Raw genomic sequence first — 22,036 nt, 5'->3', positions numbered from 1 at the left:
TCATCATAATGGCATGTATGCTGGATTAGTATATGAAACATTACCATCAAAAACCTTGTAGGGATTCAATTTTTAAAGGGGAAGCATATATATTAGAGATCTTGAACGGGCATGGAAGTAGATGTTTTGAAAACTTTAAGATGTCTACCCCTTTTTTTTTTTTATGTTGTGTGGAGAGCTTAGGTCATTAGGGTTGAAAGACTCAAAAGGTGTAAGTGTTTTTGAACAAGTTGGCATATTCCTGTTTATTTTAGCTCACAATGAAAGGAATCGTGTGGTAGCAGAAAGATTTCAACACTCTACCTATACAATTTCAAAACACTTCCATTCGGTTTTACAAAAAAGTGTGTGATTTAGGAAAAAAGATTATTGTCCCCCTGTATTTAACTTGAGTTCCTAACCATATAAGAAAGTAAAAAAAGTTATACCCTTTTTTTAAGAATTGCGTAGGGGCAATTGATAGAACTCATATCCATGTGAACGTGCCCATGGACCAGCAAATTCAATTTCGTGGTAGGAAGGGGGATACCACACATAATGTAATAGATGTTTGTGATTTTGATATGATCTTCACGTACGTTGTAGCAGGATGGGAGGGGTCTGCTAATAATTTTAAGATATTGAATGAGACCATTAATAATTATGATATGCATTTCCCACAGCCTCCAGACGGTAAATGCCATACTACCTACAATTTTTTAATTTATTTTAAATATAATGATACAATTGTTTATAATGTGATACCCCTCGACTCCGAGACATGGGTTGATCAGGCTCAGGCCCAAACTCGTGGGTATACCAAACAATTAATATTTAAATGAATACAGATGACAAAAGAATTAAGAAATAAAGAATAAAGTTGAAAGATTTCTAAATATTAAATCCTCATAATTAAATAATTATAATAATCCGACAATCTAAAACCTCCAAGATAATAACTCGGGAATCCATCCAGTGGACTCCTAAATAAAATTCCAACTGGAAATACATTACTGAAAATAAAATCCAAATCTAAAACATAAGTAAGAATCCTATATAGTCGGAGGAATGAGTGACTGTCTCTGCTCAGCACGATCAAGCTTTACGTTTGGAATTGTCGAACACCTGAGAAAAATGATAATGGGTTAGGCCCACGAACAAGTTATATTCTAATTACAATCCAAACAGAGACCCGATACGCAGATACATCATAAATATCTCAACAATAACTATCTAGTCCATATATATATATATATATATATATATATATATATATATATATATCTCCACACTAAAGGATTCTCACTAGACTACAAAGGGGGTCTCAACTTGAATAGAAGGTAACATACAAAACACACCAGAGGTGGGCATAAGTACCTAGACCTAACAAGGTACACCTCAACTGTCATAGCCAGCTATGCATCCCAATGCATATACGCTCCATAACTATCAATTTTGAGACTCAAGTTCAAATCGTGGTACCATAATCATATATTTAAAATCCATCCAAAACCAGAGTATGTCATTCAATTGTTCATTGATCTGATATAAACAACTAATCCAGTTAGTCACTCAACTTATTCAATTAATCTGACTTAATCACCAATAACAAATAATCCAGTTAGTCACTCAACTTGCTCAGTTGATCTGACTTAAATATAAGTAGGATTTAATTTTATAATTCATTCCCTTATTCTAATATATGTAGAACTTAGTAATTTGAACTAATCCGTCCATAATATGCCACCGTCCCATACCGGTGCATACAATCCACAAACTCCTTTAATTGATAAGCAGATATGAATATTTCATCAATTAAAATCCAAAGCTTATGCATAATAAAAAATTTAGATATAAATAATCATATTATGCATCCAATTCAAGACTTATAAATTATGTCACAGCTATTTAAATAGCTAAAATAATATTAAACAATTTAATCCTCCATGTCCACTAACAGCATGCAAACTTATTTAAACTTCCATATTATTTAAATCAATAGCATACAGATTAAGATTATGCATCACGGGATCCTATCATGTCATGAAAAATAATTTAGAATCCCCTTTACCAACTCAAAACAGTCTTGAAATTTTTAAAAAAATCAAAACTGTGCTTTAAAATAAATTCCCGTAATTTACTATTCAAGAGAGCTTGCTTTCAAAATGAGAGAGCAAGCTCCCACACAAGGGAGCCGGCTCCCCAGCATTGGGAGCCGGCTCTATGACCTAGGGATCCGGCTCCTTAGTTCCGTGGAGCTGGCTCTCTCTCTCACAGAGAACCGTGGTCAAAAACTTTGGGAGCCGGTTCTGTCCCTGCTTCATGTCATCGTCCTCATCTCCGATGAAGTTAAAAACCCTATGTAATGTCTTAGTTTAAGATACTAGAGGTCCAACTATGTCCCGTATCATCCAGAATAATATAAAACCCAGTATGCATCATTACAGGAAACTTAAAACAGAAATTGAAACAAGTTATCCAATAAATCAAATTCAATTAATCAACGCATAAATTACAGTTTAAAAGCTAAATTAACATGCATACTAAATCACTTTTAATATCCGTTTAGTTCCTGGAGACTACCTAGACATGTACAGAACATAGGTCAAAGGAAAAGAGTAAGAAATAGAATTTGCCTGTGAGATTTGAATTAAAACTTCGGCGTCGTCTTCCTAAGTTTTCCGACGACTTTTGTTCACTGTCAACCTCCTACTGCTCTGGTTTAAATCCATAAGCAGTACCTTCCCTCCTCATTGGTCTGTCCTTTAATCTACAGCCGAAACCCCAACTTAATCTCTCTGTTTTTCTCCCGACTCTATGTTACTTCTCTCTGCCTCCACTGTGCCGTGAATAGGGTTCTAAAACCTTAGGCAGACTTACTACATATATTTATAAGGAAATACTTTTTAACCTAAATCTATTTACCTAAGAAAACAAAGAAATTATAATAGACTCCAACTATCTGTATGCAAGTCGGCACCCTAATCCCACGTGATACTATAAGTATAAATAAAACCCTAGAATTATGTTATACATTAAATAATGACTAAAAATACCAATTAAACTATTAATAATTAATAACAATTACACTAATCCACATATACATATATACCCATATATACATGTATATACATTCATAGGTATTAACAATACCCATTTAATCCAACCCATCCAATCCCATCCTTAATAAAATTAAACACTTTGCTTTAAACAATTAATAAACATCCACATAAAACAAATAAATTACAATTTACACAAATAATGTCAGTTAAACAAATAAAGTAATTTAACCAATTAATGAAAGAAATATAATTTAATTACACAACGAAATCAATTTAAACAATTAACAATAAAACAAATAGACAAATAAATCAAGTAAATAATTTAAAAATGCACAAAAACTATAAAAGAAAATACCGAGACTATCTTTTTTAAAATTAAGAGTATTACATATAATTTGTAAAATGGTAGGAAAATATTATTTTGTGGACTCCGGGTATGCCAATCAACCAGGTTTCTTGGCTCCCTACAGGGGTCAATGGTACCACTTCCAAGAGTACCGTAGGGCTTCTAGGCAACTCCGAGGTAGAGAGAAAACATACAATCGCAGCCACTCGTCTCTGTGAAATATCATCGAGCGTTGTTTTGGGATGCTTAATATGAAATTCCCCATCTTGAAGCAAATGCCCCCGTATAAGTTTGAAACTCAGGTTATTATTGTTTTTGCCTGCTATACACTTCACAACTTTATAAGAAAGGAGGCACAAGTAGATGCAATATTTAATGATGCAACTGTGGAAGTGCTGATAGATAAAATATTTGAAGATGAGAATGATGATGTTCAGGTTAATGTGCCGCAATCTTGGTCGCAACCAATGAATATTTTACATGATTATATTGCTAATACTATATGGAAGACAATTCAGCACCCTTGAAATTGCATTTAGATTATCATGCTTGGATAATTGTAATAACTACTTTATTTTAATTCTTTGTTAGGATTTGGATAACTGTAATAACTACTTTATTTTAACTCTCTTTTACGACTTCGATAAATGTAATAACTTGTGCCAAGTATACTTTAACTATTTTTTAGGATTTAGATAACTGTAATAACTACTTTATTTTAACTCTCATTTACGATTTGGATAAATGTAATAACTTGTGCGAAGTATAAATTACACATTTTACCACTTGTATATGCAGTAATGTATAAGATATAGGGTGACGGGCCACCTTGTGCATGTGGAAGGGGTCGAATGAATCTTTATATTGCTAGAACTTTAAAGAATTATGAATGTTCATTCTATAGATGTCTAGCTCGGGGGGTATACAATCATTTGCATTAATAATTTTTTATACGTACATGTTATTATCACAGGAGCATTATAATAATATACAAGTCTTTGATGTTTTAGTCACATGCTTGTTCATTTATATTGTTGGATGACATGCACCAACGTCTGTAAGTGGGCGGTCATGTAGAACAAGAGTTGGAGGATGTAGTTGTTGTTATGCAAGCTCAACAAAATAGGCAAAACTACATTATCTATGGTGGTTGTTGTTGTCTTATTATAACTATATTATTTATGTTATTGCTCATGTTGTTGTTGTTGGTTATTGTGGCTGTTGATAAATGATGTAATATATTAGTTCAATTTTACTTTATGAACTTTTACTGTGCCTGTTGACAAGTGATGTAATATTTATGAAACTCATGTCTGTAATATCTTCAAACTTATTTAATGTGTAATATGTTGAAAGTTTATTTCACTTCGATATTGAAATAATATCTTCTACAATTGGCAAAACAACATGCAACATTCATAGGTTTTACAATTTATAATAAAAATTTTTGGTTTTTATATATTAGTTAAAAAATATTTTAAACTAAAACTCAATAAACTAAAAAAAATAAAATATTAAAAGTTATATCAATTGTATACTAAAATTATACAATAATAAAATTTTATTTTATATTTAATAAAGTTATAAATTTTGTATGGATGAAAACATTATTTAAAAACACTCTTTAGCAAACATATTTCATATTTTTGTTTCAATGATTTTGATTACACTTTCACTCTGCCAACTATGTTTTGTTTTCATATTTCTTGAAACGAAATAACTTGTCAAACATGTTCTATTATGTTTCCGTTCCAAAATTCTCACCGTAAATTTTTGTCGCCAAACATATTTTATTCTCATCTCAAAACACTCTATTACAAAACACTTATTTTATTCTAAACTAAAACAAAACGTCCAAGAACACAAAGCATACCAAACGGGCCTAAAACATGTTATTTTCATCCATCAAAGTACTGTTGCTTCGTCAACGACACATATGATGTGCATCACTAAAAGTAGAATGAAAACTTGAAAAGCGTTGAGAAGACCACGGTTCACTTAATAATATTTTAAGTTTATTTTATTTTATTTTTCCAGCCACGAAATTACAAGTAAACTAAGAAATAAAAGAGAAATATTCCTTAATGGAATGGAAAAGTCGAAAAGATCTGAGAACCTAACATTCGTCGCTAAATCCGTGGACTTTTTTGGACGCAAATTTTTTCTATAAAAATAAATTAAACTGATACCTCCAAAATTTTTAAAAAATTCTCTCTCTATATACATACATACATATATATATATTACTTGTTATGAATTAGAGAGAGAAGAAAAAAAAAAAAAATGTTTTGACATTTGACAACCTTAACTATTCCTCCTTCCAATATATATATTTTTCTCATATCATTTACAGACTTGCCCTTAATAATATACATTAAAAATGCACACACAAAAAAAAAAACAAAAACAATTATTTAATTTAAAATTTTACATTAATAGTTTACCCTCAAAATAAGTATTTTTTATTCCCCACCTGCTTGAAACAAACAAGCAGCTAAAGCCTTCATGACATAGTTGTAGAATCTCTACTAAACTTAAATTTTCAATCTTTCAAGGAGTTGAAGGAAAACACTGCAGAAGTGCAAATATTGGTCCATAGCATTTTTTTCTTTTTGAGTGGAAACTTGTTCAAATTGGATTCTTTCGATTTTGAAAAAATACTTACGAAGTTGTTCTAATTTATTAATTGACATTAACCCTAGATCCTGCTGCTAAGAAATGAGTGCAAATATTGGTCCATAGTAAACGTGGCCCATGTTGGTGTTTTGGAAAGCCCATGTATTTTGTGTTTGGGCTTGGGTTCTGTCTAATGGCTGCCCAGTCCACGGTCCACACACTGTTACACACAGTTCTATCAATTTTTTCTTCATGATCCAAAGGGTCGGTTTGTTATTTCTCTTTCTCGGATTCAATCATTTATAATCAAATGAATTCTTAATATTCATTTGATTATTAATTGAAATGTCAAAAAAAATGCTCAAAGTACCATAAGCTTGGCAATATTGTGACTTGACAATGTTCTTAGCTTAATTTGAACTTCAAAATTGAAACGGGTCAAATTTAAATTTTCTTTAGAACACTGTCTCGAACCCGATGGGATTATGATATAATCAAATATCCATTTTGATCTTTAATATCCATTTAATAATTACTTAAAATTTCAGAAGTGCTCAAAACGTAAGCTTTATATATTTTTTTTTATTAAATTTTTTGCATGCATGTCCCTTCTTAAAGAATCTATGGAGTACTAAATTTCAGATTAACCTGTAATTTTATTCGGATTATCCATATAATTATCTAAGTCGAGTTGATTATTTCCATGCGTTATAAATTCAATTGATTAATTTCATGATCTCATCTTAACACTAGCCTTCTTAATCAATAATGTACGAGGTTCTCGACCTAAATTAAATGATTCGAAACAAACGTAAACAAACAACAGCGTGGTTCCAAAAATTGCCTAATCCTAGTTTTATTAATTCCGTCATACTAATGCCAAACTAAATGATTAAGTGCTCATCCTTTCACTATGACCACAAGTCTCATTCTTCTAATTTGATTTGATAACTAGTGACAAAAAATGATTTGATAACTGTAAAGATCATGTGCATATACAATAAATTATATGCATATACAATAAATTACACTCACCAACCCATAATTATATAGGCGCACAGACCTCCTTTAAAGTTGGTTCAGTTAAAGATTTCTTATGTGTCATCAAAAGCTGAAATGCGATATCCTTTTGCATCATCAAAATTAAATTACCCCGTACAAGATTTTTTTAAAAAGAAAAACTAAAATAATATAAAACTTTTAAGGGCAAAACGGTAATATCACCTTCATAGGGAAATATTTGCAAAGATGTCAATATAATTCTTTATGTATGTATAATGTAAGTCTGTTTGAGAACCACAATTACTTTATACTTTTGTTTTTACTTGAAGTATACTATTCAAAAACAGTGTTTGATAATGTATATTTGTTTCAAGATTTTTGAAAGTAAAAATATGAAAATATACTAGTTTAAAAAATATAATTTTAAAGTTATTTATTTTTTATTATTATTTGTGTTGTTCATAGATAGATTGCTTTTGCCATTGTGTGAAAACAATTGAAATGATCAAATTGGTAGTTCTGATTTTGACTTTTTTCTGAAAGCGTTTTAATACTATTCAAATTGCACGTTACCAAATATGTTTTTTATTTTTGCTTCTCTATAATACAACACTATTAGAAGCAACAAGTAAATGGTTGTTAAACACTAAATAGACCAGGTATGTTTTATATATTTTTTTTTAACAAAAAAACTTAACTCATACACGTACACTTTTTACCTATGCCCAACTAGAACCCCTCACTACCTTCTTCTTTTTGAGAATGGATTAGATTATATCATATGGAATGGGTAAATTTTACCTATATAATTTTTTTAATTGGGATAATGTTGGTTAAATGATTATCAACCTAATTTTTTTTTCAATTGTCCTTTCTTATCCTTATCATTAGGGGTGGAATTAGGAAAAAGTCAAGTGCAAAACTTACAATATTAGTACTTGGAGAATGATTCTTTATTAGTAAAATAACACTTGAAGATTAATAGATAAGACTGACATTAAGTATGATATTAAGATAAGCCGGTGCCTAATACCTATTGCCTACCCATATAAAAGGTGTTTTTATTTGTTTTTAGCAATGAATATAAAATATATAAGGGACACTAGCAATTTGCATCCCCTACTATTATTATTATTATTTGTAGATTCAATACTTTATGAGCTTAGTTGCGTTCTAGTATCATATTTTATTTAGAGAAATAATTCATAGATTACAAGCCTTCTTATAGCGGATTGATTCAATAACTTGACCCATTTCCCCTATTTCGGGTTCCAAAAATATATTTATCTGTATGTTTTGTGCAAAGTTAATTTTCGCCACAAAATAACAAAGTTGTTAGGCATACGAGGTGCTCGTGATTGTTTTCCTTTTTTTCATGTATTTTTCTAACCCAAATGAAATGAAAAGAGGAGAGAATTTGTAAGGTTTTACAAATTTACAAGTTATTTCGTATTTGTTAAATTGACGATTCAACGTGTTTATTAATAATTGTCAAAAAATTTAAAATACAGATCTTTTGCATTTTGATTTTAGGGAGGAGAGATCGTACAATTGGGTTTGTGCGTTTTAGTGACTTGTTAGTTTTTTGCATTTTGATTTTATGGAAGAGAGATTATATCATTGGGCTCATGCCCTCTAATAACTTGTTGCAGCATATATATATATATATATATATATATATATTTTTGAGGAGAGATTATACATGTATGTGCCCGTATGCGTGGACATTTTGGTATATTAAGCCATCCTCGGGTTTAGAAGGTGGTTGAATTCACCTGACCCGGCAAGAAAACCAGGAACAAAATGGTCCATTTGGTTATCTCAAATGATTAGCACTCTCTCGAAGGTCCATGATAACTTGCATTTGAACAAAATGGTCCTTATGGTTCACTTTTACTATTGCACTTCACGATTGAGAGTGATGACATCTAGGAATTCACACAAGTTGAGCTAATGTTAACGTCCTTGAAAGAGATGGAAGTGATATGCTCAATCAAGCGAAAGAGTTTTATCAAATTGGGGAGCTTACACACCACAATAATTCAAGTATTTCATTTTGATTTTGAAATTTTGTTTTATGTTGCTCGACTTTGGGTTACAAATAATTCTTTTTAATATTTTGATTTATAATGGTTAAACCTCGCCGATTTTTAATGCTTGAACCATGATATGAAATAAGTCGATAAAACAGGAATTAAATTTCTAAAATAATAAAACAAGGGGTAAATGCACGAATTGAACACTCTACCAATTAGGTTATTGAGTAACGTCCTTCTTATCATAAACATAGCAGCATAAAATTTGAAATATTCTTCTAAATGCAACATTAAATTTTGATAATTATTTATTTATTTTTTCAAATTCAAATAAACATTTAATGAATGCCGTCTAGCCATTAAAGGAAAGAGTTTGGTAGTTAGCGGGTAAGAAAAAAAATTAATGTTTTTAAAAGAACCACCACTATTATTGTCACTTTGAGAGAACATTTGGGTAGTGTTGGAAGAAAATGAGAGGATAAAGGGGGAGCATATCAAACGAAGAAAGAAAAAGACGAGGAACGAGGACCAGTAGGGTTTGTCAAGCTTTTTGACAGTGCTTTCCAAAAAAAATTACCTTTTTTGAACACTATTTTTAACTACCAGAAGAAAAAGAAAAAGAAAGGACGTAAAAAGATAGTTGTGATTAGGGATGGAAACGGGGCGGGGATTCCATTCCCCATCCCCATCCCCATCCCCGCGCCATTTTTCATTCCCCATCTCTACTTCCATCCTTGTTTAAAATTTTGCCAGAATTTTCAAACACGCCCCGCCCCGCCCCCACCACCTTATCCCCATCCCTGCCCCAAGCCCCGGCCTCGGTCTCGGCCTCATAATTTTTTTTTATTAAAAAAAACATATTTTTTTTCTTATTTTTATATATATAATAAATCTAATTTAGTAATAAATTATTATATGTAAGGGTATATTAGTAACTTCATTTTTAATCGAGGCGGTGCGGGTTTACCCCATCCTGGCCCCCGGCCCCGGCGGGAATTCACAAATTAGCCCCATTCCCATCCCCATCTAGTTAAAAGGATCCCCATTCTCGCTATAAACGGGGCGGGGCGAGGCCCCGACGGGAATGAGAAATTTACCATCCTTAGTTGTGATTAATATTAGAATGTTCTTTCTCCTTCATTTTCTCTCTTTTAGACTCTAGTTTATCAATGTTTAGTTTCCTTTCTGGAGTTATCCAAACTCATTTTGTTTATTAAAAAAAAAAAAAATTTATTTCGTTTAATTTTCATTATTTCACAATACTATCCTTTTATTTTTCTTTTTCCACTTCCTTTTATAAAAAAAAAATGTTAAGTTTAAGTTTAATCTCATAATGTTTGGTACAAATTAAAAAAAAAAAAAAACAAACGATCTTTAAGAAGCATCAACGCTTGTGAGTAAGTGTGCTTGAGCGGATGTGAGACATGAATAAAGTTACGAGTGAATGTTTTTATATCGCTTAATTTAAAAAAATGAATATGTAATCGATGTCACATCACCTAATGGTGAAAAATGGGCAAAATATTAGATTTACAGATATTTAAATTATTTAATTGACTTAATTTATACCTAATATTATTAAAAATAAAATAAAATATAATGATAAAATATATATATATATTTTTCTGAAGTAAAATGACCAAAAGATATACATTAATTTTCTCCGCGTTGTCGTATTGTTACACATCACGCACTCTAAAATCGCGTAGTAGTAATGATGCCTGAGAAAATAAAGGGCGGCTGAGCATTTAAGAGAGAAAAAGAGTCTGAACATCAATCCAATACCACCTCACACTACACAACAATAAATATATATATACACACACATATACACATTTATATTAATAAAAAAAAAAAATTATATAAAATAAAGAAAGGTGGTGGTAGTGGTGGTTTTTTAGTATTGGGGTGGTGAAGGGATCTTGTTAACGGTGGAAGGAGTGGGGAATCAGTCTTTGTTTTAAGGGAGAAGAAGCATTGACTTGGCACCAAAGCCAAGAAGATAGAGAGAGAAAGACATAGTTTGAGGAGAGAGAGCGTGGGGTTTGGAGAAAGGGGACATGCCCAAGTCCGTCCCAACACTTCATCACTCTACCAAATTCCAAAGGTCTCTCCCTATCTGCTTCTTTTTCTCGCCTTTTCTTATTCTTTTTTCTGGGTCTGATAAATATTACCATTTCTCTGAATGGTCAGTTAATATTTTTGCTTTTGTGTTTGTGATTTTTGGAATGTAATCGGTATTGTTTTTTAATCTGGTACTGGTGAGATGGGTTTGGAGTTTCGGGTAACAGTGACTTCTTATCTTTTTTGTTTTAATTTTTAATTTTTTTAATTTTTGGGTCTGCATGTTTTAAACTACTGAGATCAACCCAGTTCCTTCCTGATCTGGGTGTTACTTTCTCTAATTAGTATGATTTTTATGTTTATTTTTGGCTGTAATGCTCTATCCTTTTTGTTTTTTTTTTGGTAAAAAAATTGTTCTAAGTACATATTTGATTCTTTTTAACCCACAGTCTCAGAGTAATATGCCTGTTTTTGTTTTATGTACTCCTTCCCCTTATTCTCGGGGTTGGGATTTGTACTTATTCAGTGACAGTTGAAACTGCTAGTATTTGATTTTCCTCTTATTTATTTTAAAAAGATAGATTGTGGGCATGTTATTTTCATATGCATTTTTTTTGGGTTCATCTTCATCACTGAAGATCCGCCCCTCTTCTTTAATCATTGATATTTTAGTTTCTGCAAGAATTTACCAGTCTGTGTATAGATACAGGTAAAATGTGGTTTTCCTGATCAGTAATTTGAAATTCTTTTTATTGGTTTTGAATTTTAATAGCATAATAAGAGAAGTTATTGTCTGTCTCATATCATGTCATGTGGGAAATGCTAGCTATTAATTTTTCGAATATTTGGTATAATATTTATGGGAAGATACACATCTATGATCTACCCGTCAAATAATTTGTTGTGTTTTGATGATATTGTGAAATTCATAAGAATGGAGAGATAATGAGTTAAACAGTTACATTATTAGTTTGGGAATTGACGTTAGCTTTTGTAAGTGCAACTATGATCTTTGTTCTATGTACTATTGTATTGTTGTAATGTTACTAAACCATACTTAATTCTGAGAATCAAATTAGTTTCTATACTAGAGTCGCATCCTTCCTCTAAATGGTGGTGCCTTGATTTTAATGCCTTTTGTTTTACCTGAGTTTTAATCACATTGTTGCAGCAAACACTTAATTTATTGTTGGAGTGCTCGAGAGCAAGCTAAAAACAAGTGAAAATCTCTTTCTTATGCATATTGAAGATCAAGAGTGTTCAACAACATAATTAAAAGATCATTTGGAAGTCATTGATTGCACAGAAAAATGCAGGGCCTGTCTAAGAAAGATTCTAATCTCAGCTCTGCCCGTTCAAAGGCCCCACGTGATGCAGGTTGCCTGTCTTGGTGGACTTCTAATGGATCACAAATTCAAAATCCATCTCTATCGGAAAAGTTAAGCTTGAAGATGGCAACTCCACACCAACATTGTCAAAATTCCAAGCAACTGGGCTTCCTATTACAAGACCAGGATTCCTCCTCAACTCAATCAACTGGTCAATCTTACCCGGAAGTGGTTAGTGTGGGAGACAGCGGTCAATATGGACAAAGCATGATGTCAGTGCAATCAGGTAGTCATTCTATACTCTAATATTAAATAGCAGATTTGATTAATTAAAGTTAGAGAGTTGGGATTCGAGGTTGATTTGGTAGGATGAATTTCTACTGCCAGTACTTAGATTTCTCAGAGGATGGTTCAGTTTGGAGTTTGCTTTGTTACCACCATAGAAAATTGTACCTTAATTAACTGCCAAATATCATGTCTGTATTTGCATTATTGTGGACAACTTTCATTTTAACAGATCAAAGGATTGAATGACTTCAATTCTTCAAAACTGAAATATTGCATCCAGTGACAAAACCAGAAATTTGCTTCAGTGGAGGCGACCCTAGAGTTTGGACAATAGTAGATAAAAGTTGTAAACCAAAATAATGAAAAAAAAATAATGAATTTAAGAAGGGCTGGATTACGATATATGAAAAATATGTATACAAGACTACAGTAAGAAAAATAGAGTGGGGACATCTAAGGTTTTTGATGATTTTATGAAAGGGTGGTTTTAAAATTATGAAAAGATATGTATACAAAATTAAAAATATATATATATTTTTTGAGTGGAGTCGGCTGCCCTCATTGGGCCCTTAGTGGCTCTGCCCCTGATTGCATCTGTTCTTGAGACTGAAGAGTGTAGAAAGTTGAACCACCATTTCATGGCTATTCTAGAACGTTGACCATTTTGAATGTTACCGATAGGCGACAGCCCTAAAATGGATGTGAATAACCTTGCAATGATGGCAACGGACCTGTTTACACTGGTTAGCATGGAACCGGGTGTCTTAGGCTCTCAGTATAAAAAATCCTGCCGAGTGCAATGACTTTTGAGTGGGGGTTGGGTTTATTGTACCATATGGGATGTGGAATGATATGTCTTGTAACCCAGATTGGGAGTTTTAACAACAAGAAGTAATTAAGTTTACCTCAGTGTTGTATTTTACCTAATACATAAATTAAGTTTCTTTTAAAATGAATCCTTGACTGTTAGCAACAGGATACTAAAGCCACCTTTTGGCTAAATCTTTTATATGCTGATGTAAAAACTTAAAACGCCACTTTTTTGTGTTCTATTTTGTCAAAGACTAGAAGATGAAACAGGCGTATTTCACGGCTCGCAAATGACCCATGGATCGGTGAAAAACTAATTGTTGAAATGTGGCTGTGTTGTCTGTTCCTTTCCTTAACCAAATCTGTCAGTTAAAGGAAGGAGTCTTAGCGTCTAATATTAAAAATGATAAAATTTTCAAACATCTTGTTAATGCATTCTAAAGCAATTTTGGAGCTGCTCCAGTGTTATGGGCGACTTTTGAGCTGCACTCCCAATTTGTAGCATGAACAATCATGCCATGAATTTATTGGTAGGCTGGCTTAGTATTTGCTTTACCCTTTCTTCTGCTTGTCCAGGGAATAATGGAACTATTGGGAATCCTGAATTCAGCCTTATTAAACCTGCTTTATCAATGGGCACTCAGGATTATGTTTTGCCTTCTTCACAAGCTGATCACAGACAACCTTTTGTAAGTTGATTATAACTATTACTGTGAGTTGATTTGTGCCTTCCATTTGAAATAGCATTAAGCGAGTTATTATGTCCTGTTCCAGGCTCGTTTTCCAATTTCTTATCCTGATCCATTCTATGGTGGGTTCCTATCTGCTTATGGTTCACAGTCTGTGGTGAGTGCATATGGTGCATAATCCTGATTATTATTATTACTTTTGACACCTGTTGCCAATTTATATCTTAATATTATTTTGAATTTAAGAAGAAACAAAATTGTTTGAATTCCTGCTCGCTCAATTTATGGTAATTAATTCAGCGTCTTGGAAAAATTGTTATAGCCATAAGTCATTTGAATGAATTTGATCTCCATTTTAATAATTCTCCAAAAGTTTTGAAAATTATGATTCCTTTCATTCATCTGAAACAAGACAAATTAACACCCTAGCTAGGAGATGTAATTCAAGCTGTGGCTGTTAGTTAAAACAGTTAGACGTTATTTATTTATTTAGATATGCATTTATTTATTGATGAAATCCTAAGACAATTCTTTATTTTTAATTTTTTTTCTTTCATTATATGGTGACATCTTTTGGTGAGTCGTGCAGCTTGCATCTTGGGCCATGGTATTGCATGTTCTGTTAGACATGACTAAATATTCTGGTAAACAATAGGAAATATCTTTAATCAGTACTCTGTTCTGATATTATTTTAGCTTCAAACATTGTCTGTTTCAGAAATGTTACTTTTTGCGTGCATTTCTTCTTTTCCTTCTTCTTTATCTTTTTTTTTTTTTCCCCTTTCTCTTGACCTTATTCTTCTTTTCCAATGTTAAATAGGAACAAAAAACAAAGGAAAAACCACAAATAGGCTATTTTGTTTGGGAATCATAGCAATAAACTGTATGTAAGAAATATACTTTAGATTTGTTCATTTAGTGGATCTGATCAACATGGGGCACGAGATGCAATATTTGCAAAGGCATTGCGACATTATGCAAGTCATCCATGCTGACTGATTTAATAAATTAGAACAGGTACATTGAGATCATGCACTGTGTTCGTTAATCACTGGCCTCTATATTGGTTTATATCAACTTCAATTACTGTGTATATGTCCATAAATGCGTTGTTAGATTTCCGCTGACAAAGAGGTCAAGCTGGTAATTTCTTAGGTTTTACTCATCTGGATAGTTTGTGAAAAAACGACAAATTGTGTTGATGCGGTTGAATGAGATGTGCTTATCACAATTGGGATCATTTGTAAATTTGACGTAATTGAGTATTGCTGGTATTGAGGAATGCTTCTCGTGTATCCTTCCTGAAAGGGTGCAAAAAAAGGATGTATTTTCCTTGATTTCGATTTTTGAGAATGTTTTATATTAGCAGAATCTCATTTGTGCTGTAGACGTCGTAGTAGCGCGATCATAATGTCATTTTCAAGGATTTAGTTTCCTTTAAGGGCTTGACCACATGTCCTTTCATACCCATATCTCAATTTTATTTTATTTTATTTTTCTCCAATAATTTTTTATCACGAGTATTCTCTTAGTTCTGATGTCCCTGGTATTCAAATTAAAGGCACAGACTTCTCCATACATCCTTCTTGCATTCACTCAAAGTGATATTGTACCAAAAATGCTCATATTAGTTGTTTCTGCTTCTATGCAATGGGCATAGTTTAATGCAAAAATCTTATATTTTCCAACCGTCCATTCATTCTTCTTTTTTCCTGTAATATTATTTTCCAATGGCCCTTCCAATCTTTGCTCTAAAAATTGATGGAAAAGTTGTAAGTTTTATTTTATTATTGTGATTTAGTGGTAGGAATTTTAGGGTGCCCAAGCTAAAAGGAGTATTCACTCATGGGGAGCATATTTTATGGTGAGATAATTCCACAATGTTAATATTTTTGTGCCTTACCACCAAAAGTTTAGCTTTAATGCTCCGTTTGTATGAGGATGGAAAAAATGGATGGAAGGGAGAAGGGGAGAGGGATGGATGAGGAATCCCTAGGAAAGGGAAGGTGTCTTCTTCACTTTTTGTTTGGTTGAGTAGAAAGGATAGATGAGGCGTCACCGTTTATTTGTTTAGTTGGAAGGAAGTGAAGAAGAGATTTTATATTAATTTTTACCGGTATACCCTCATTATATAAACTGTTACATAAGGCATACATATTATATATATATATATATACGCCGTTGTATTTTAATTTTTTTTAATTTTGCTTTTGTTCTTTTTACCTACCAATGTAGTCACATATAAAATGTATCTAGAGTGAAATTTAAGGGTTTTAGTAAAAGAAGACAATTAAAGAAAGTTGAAAAAGTTACTTTGATTTTTTTTTTATTTCCCTGGTTAGGAAGTTACTTTGAATTTTTTTAAAATGAGAATCATATAAGAAGTTTAGGCGTATAAACACTTTTTTCTGTATGATCAATGAGTGTAAGGTAAAAAATGTATTAAGGAAAATGAAACCGGGATGGATTGTAGGTACAGATGGCTTCTTATTGAGGTTTGGAAGTGTTTAGGGGATGATGGCATATCTTGGTTAACAAAATTATTTAATAAGATAATAATGACTAAGAGAATGTCTGATGATTGACATAAAAGTATTTTAATACCTATATATAAAAATAAATGAGAAATATAAGATCTACTGATTATCCTCCTATTAAATTAATGAGTCATACTATGAAAGATATGAAGAGAAGAAGATGGATCTTCATATGATTTTTATTAATTTAGAGAAAGTCTATGATAGGGTAATAAAAATTTAATATGGATGGTTTTAGAAAAGAAGACATCAGAGGAGGGTGGTGCTCTCTTGAGGTGTGTGGGCCTAGGGGTGTGGGGGTTTGGAAGTTTATTCGACAAGGCTGGGCTAATTTCTCCAATCACCTTCGGTTTCGTCTCAGGGATGGCAGGCGGATTAGTTTTTGGGAGGATGTCTGGTGTGGAGACCTCCTTCTTGCTCTCGCTTTCCCTCGTCTATTCAGGATTGCTTCGGATAGGCAGGCCAGGGTGATCAACTGTTATCATCTTGATAGTGGGAGATTGGTTTGGGATGTTCGATTCAGGCGTTTGTTTCAGGACTGGGAAGTTGACGATGCCATCTGTCTTCTGGAGGTGTTGTATCGTCAGGGTGTTATGTTCGGAGATTCTGATGTTTGGATTTGGGCTCCCAATGCTTAGGGTCGCTTTGATGTTCGGTCCTTCTTTAGGTGTCTCACTCAAGAGCCTGAAGGTCCTTTCCCGTGGAAGGCCATTTGGCGTTCTAAGGCTCCTCTTAAGGTGGCTTTCTTTGCTTGGACCTCTGTTTTGGGAAAGATTTTGACTCAGGATAATTTGAGAAGAAGGAATCAGGTGGTGTTCAATCGGTGTTACATGTGTCTTTGGGATGAAGAGACAGTAGTGGATCATCTTCTTTTGCATTGTCCTTTGGCCAAGGAATGTTGGGATTTGATGCTTGGTCTGTTTGGTTTTCTTTGGGTCATGCCTGGATCTTCTAGAGGACTGATTGAGGCTTGGAAAGACTGTTCTGTGGGGGCTCACATTCGGGAGGCTTGGAGGGCTACGCCTCTTTGTATTTAGTGGTGCATTTGGTTCGAGAGGAACATGAGATACTTTGAGGGAAAAGAGTTACCTATTTCTGTTCTTAAATTCTCCATTGTTTCCACTCTTTTTTGTTGGGTTTCGGGAAGAGATTATAGATTTATTGAGGACATTGTTGTTTTTTTGGCCTCTTTGAAGGCTTAGTGGTTTTTGTCTTTTGTTGTTCCTTTGGGATGCGCTTCCCTTTTGAGCGCTTTTTATACAATTCTTACTTATCAAAAAAAAGAAAAGAAGACATTAGAGAGACTTATTGACATAACAAAGGACATGTAAGGTGGATTTGTGACTGTAGTTAAAACGACTACGGGAAACTGAATAGGCCTACATCAAGGGGTCAGCATTAACCCATATCTTTTTGCCTTAGTTATGGATGAACAGTCAATGGACATTCATGATGAGGTTTTGTGGTGTATGTTATCTGTTGATGATATTGTTTTAAATTGATAAAATTAAAGGAATTAGTGCTTAATTGGAGTTTTAGAGGAAAAGTTTAGAACTGAAAGAGTTTAAGATAAGTAGGAATAAAAATGCATATATAGTGTGTAACTTAAGTAAATCTAGAAATACAATAATAAGCAATAAAAATTGAGGATCAAGAGGTACAAAAAGTGAACATTTCTGTTATTTAGGTTCAACTATTCATAATGAAGGTAAAATAAAAAATGAATTTAATTCTAAAATGAAGGCACGATGGGGAGGAGTGCTTCTAGTATATTGCGTGATCGGCATGTGCTGTTAAGAATGAAAGGTAAATTCTATAAAACAGTAATTAGACCAACTGTTCTTAATGAGAGAATGTTGAGTAGTTAAGAAACAACATTTGCATGAAGTGAGTGACAGAAATACATTAGATGAATGTGCAGCAAGACAAGACATTATATAATAAGAAATGAACACATCCGTAAGATGGTTGAAGTAGGACCAATTAGAGATAAATGATAGAATATTGATTAAGATGGTTAAGACATGTGCAAAGAAGGCAAATAAATGAGCCAGTTAGGAAGAGTGACATGATTCACATTGAGAATAATGCTGAGGAAAGGAAAAGATTAAAGTTAACGTGGGTAGATTATTAAGCAATAATAGGAAAACGTGATTTAATTGTGGCTATGGCCTTAGATAGATTGGAATGGAGAAATAAATTTTACTTAACTGTGACCCAAGCAGTTGAAAAAAAGGCTTTATTGAGTTGAGTTTTATTTTAGTTTGTTCTGTTCTGGCTTTTGGGGTTGGGGAGAGGTTATTCTATTATAAAGACCCAGTTTAGAAATCCCGGACTATAACTTTGTGCGTGTTTTCTTGTTTTAATAATAATATATATTTTTGTTTTTTGGGGGGGCAGGCATGGTGGGAGGGGATGGAAGGGTTGGTCAGTTACAAAATTGAGCCATTTTTGCATATATCAAGGCCTATGCTTTAGATAATTCTATTCAACTAGTAGCATCTTCGTTAGCATTCATGTATAATCCGTTTTTTAAGTGAACATGCAACAAATAGTAAGCTGCCCTTGGAGATTCTTCAATGTTGATAGAGATCAGTGTAGTAGTATGTTACTATATAATTTTTTTTAATTCTTTTTTACTTTGCATCTCCTTTGCTCTTATTCCTCTATGCTTTTCAAATCCTAATGATTCTTCTTACTTATCAAAAAATAAACCCTAATGATTGTTCTGTAGTAGGAAAGCTCCTCCTTTTATTTATTATTATCCTCCTCATCATTAGCTTTATGAAGTCCAATGTTTAAGTCATAGATGCAAAATGATATGATTCTCAATTTCTCTTTGGCATTTTTTGGTAGGGAAAAGAACTTGAAGTGGTTGCTAGATTTTTTCATAAATGCAATCTGTGGTTTTAGCCTGTGGGCTTCACAATCCAGTGGTTTTCTGATTTAGTTGTATGAATTTATCTATGACTTGCACGTCTATATAAAGTATTATAAACCTCATCAATCATGGTCCTTGATTACCTAATGAGATACCGTTGAATGTCACCAGATTCATCATCCCTCAATGATGGGTGTGGCACCTGCTCGAATACCGCTCCCTCTTGTGGAAGCACATGAGGGACTCTTGTATGTCAATGCAAAACAGTACCATGCAATTCTTCGGCGAAGACAATACCGCGCCAAGCTTGAGGCTCAAAACAAACTCTCAAAGAGTCGAAAGGTATGTCCTTTCTAAGTCCCGTTTCCCCTTTCACCTTATCATGTTGGAGTGGGATGTTGTGGCTATTTCACCAAAAAACATCGTTCTCTAATTAATTTTGTGTTGGAAATTTGTTCAGCCTTACCTCCATGAGTCTCGGCATCTTCATGCGTTGAAGAGGGCTAGAGGATCTGGTGGACGCTTTCTTAACACAAAGAAGCTCCAGGAATCCAAGCCAGCTGCCATGACTAATGGACAAGACATCTCAGGTGCAGGTCAAGTTCGTTTGACAACGAACATGTCAGAATCTGAAGTTCGTCAGCCAGAAAACCGCAAAGAAGGTGCTTCCACCACCTCTTGCTCTGACATAACGACTGCCTCCTACAGTGACAACATCTTCAGGCAGCAGGAATTCAGGTTCTCCGCCTACCCTTCTCGCATTGGCGGGGATGTGCAAGGTGGTGGTGGTGGAAATATGCCTGGTCAGAATCAGCGATATATCTCAGTCCACCAGTGAGAGATGAGGTCAACAGCAATTGATCCAGCAGTCCGTGTTTGGTGTTCAACCGAGAATACCGATGTTGGTGAAAGAGGGAAGTCATCCTTGGCTCTGTTAATTTACTTTCTAGTATTTGCATTGCATATTGGCTTAGCTCGTCAATATACAATATATAGAGGTTCAGTAGGTTCTGTTTTACTCTGCTCTGCATTTGATAAAACAAGCGTGATTTAAGAGGTTATTATGATGAGTGGATGAGAAGGTCAACATAAATTCTCTATAATTTGTAAAACCTAGTGTTGCTATCTATGTATGGTTTATTTAGCTTTTACTTTGGCAATGGGCTGTTAACTTTGTCTATGAAGTTTTATTCTGTCATGTTGGCAGCCCAACTAAGGTTTGTTGATAAAAAGCTGTTTATCAATTTTGCTTCTGCTGGATACTAACCTAATCTTTATTACATTATTTGGCCAATATTTTCTCTTCACCATCAAACTCATATTCTCTCCTTATAGAAACTCTCATCTACAAATGACTCCTAATTCATATATCTTTTTAGTGTCCAAGCTTTTATCATTTGAGAAAAGGTGAGGGATTGGTGAAGAAATTACAATCTATGTAAAATTGTGGGAGGGATTATGGTATGCCATGACCGAATTGAGAGGGAGGTTCGTTGTATAAAATATACGAGGGTGTGCCGCTATATGGGTTATGTAGCATGTGGTGGTATAACCGAGATTATCTGATCTTCCAAAAATCGTGAGCATCCGCAGGAAAGTGTGCAAAAACAGATAATATTTACACGGTGCGATTGGGTTGTGGCAGATAATATAATAGACAATTGCATGGATTGAATCTCAAGAGAAAGTGATTGTGATGTTCCATCAATATCTACATATATTCGCGTACAAGACGTGACTAATTCTGACTTTAGAGTATGCATACGATGAGAGAAGCCTATGGGATAGGACCTTAAAATGTAATTAAGGTTCATACCAAATTTCCAAATTTGATGAAGTTTATTATGTTCAAATTTGAAAACTATCACCAATTTGGCTTTAGGAACAAAGTAAATATATGAAATTTGAATAGCATCTGTATTTAAATCTGAAGAAGTGATTATGTTCAAACTCGAAAATGTTTTATTATTTAGTTACTAGTTCATATGGTGTGATTTGAGGTTGCGAAAATAGTTATTAATTCATATGGTATGATTTGAGGTTGCGAAAATAGTTATTAATTCATATGGTATGATTTGAGGTTGAGTGTTAAAATATTATCAAGAGCAATATTGTGGTTCCGTTTGAGTTTTTGAACAAAAAATTTAAAAAATTTATGAAAAAAATGTCCAATCCCCAAGTGAAAGAACTCCTTGACAGTTTTATGGAAAGAGGCAAGTTCCGGATAAATTTATCTCGTTGGAGAATAGAAAATGACCATGCCCATGTTGTTCTCTCATGGTTCGACCCGAAAATTAACAAGTCTCGTTATCACTGACTAGCCCATTACCCCACGGCTCACGTTAGCAAATTAGGGTCCATATCTACCTGTACGCATCAATCTGGTTTTCGGACTCAT

General features: G+C 33.4%; 1 protein-coding gene across 2 annotated transcripts; it reads left to right on the top strand.

The window, feature by feature from the left end:
- The first annotated feature begins 10,784 nt into the window (after positions 1-10,784).
- Positions 10,785-20,822, top strand: LOC132287128 (nuclear transcription factor Y subunit A-3-like). 2 transcript variants are annotated; one of them, XM_059789637.1, is made up of 6 exons: positions 10,785-11,148; positions 12,277-12,719; positions 14,108-14,220; positions 14,306-14,377; positions 19,810-19,980; positions 20,099-20,822. In XM_059789637.1, exons 2-6 carry the CDS (start codon positions 12,416-12,418, stop codon positions 20,474-20,476), a joined length of 1,038 nt encoding a protein of 345 aa, XP_059645620.1. In that variant the 5' UTR covers positions 10,785-11,148; positions 12,277-12,415; the 3' UTR covers positions 20,477-20,822. The 2 variants fall into 2 exon arrangements, with proteins under 2 accessions (XP_059645620.1, XP_059645621.1); XM_059789638.1 differs by lacking the exon at positions 10,785-11,148 and adding an exon at positions 11,179-12,098.
- Positions 20,823-22,036: the final 1,214 nt, after the last annotated feature.

Source organism: Cornus florida, unplaced genomic scaffold (genome assembly GCF_030987335.1).
Source record: "Cornus florida cultivar Cherokee Brave unplaced genomic scaffold, ASM3098733v1 CherokeeBrave_3.0.0_Hap2_Chr11, whole genome shotgun sequence".
NCBI lineage: Eukaryota > Viridiplantae > Streptophyta > Magnoliopsida > Cornales > Cornaceae > Cornus > Cornus florida.
This window is presented reverse-complemented; position numbering and strand designations above follow the sequence as displayed.

Bases quoted from the DNA above. Each gene is read 5' to 3' on its own strand.
- LOC132287128 (XM_059789637.1), top strand. From the start codon at position 12,416: ATGCAGGGCCTGTCTAAGAAAGATTCTAATCTCAGCTCTGCCCGTTCA. The intron at 12,720-14,107 runs GTAGTCATTCTA...CTGCTTGTCCAG, and splicing joins CATGATGTCAGTGCAATCAG to GGAATAATGGAACTATTGGG. The intron at 14,221-14,305 runs GTAAGTTGATTA...GTCCTGTTCCAG, and splicing joins CTGATCACAGACAACCTTTT to GCTCGTTTTCCAATTTCTTA.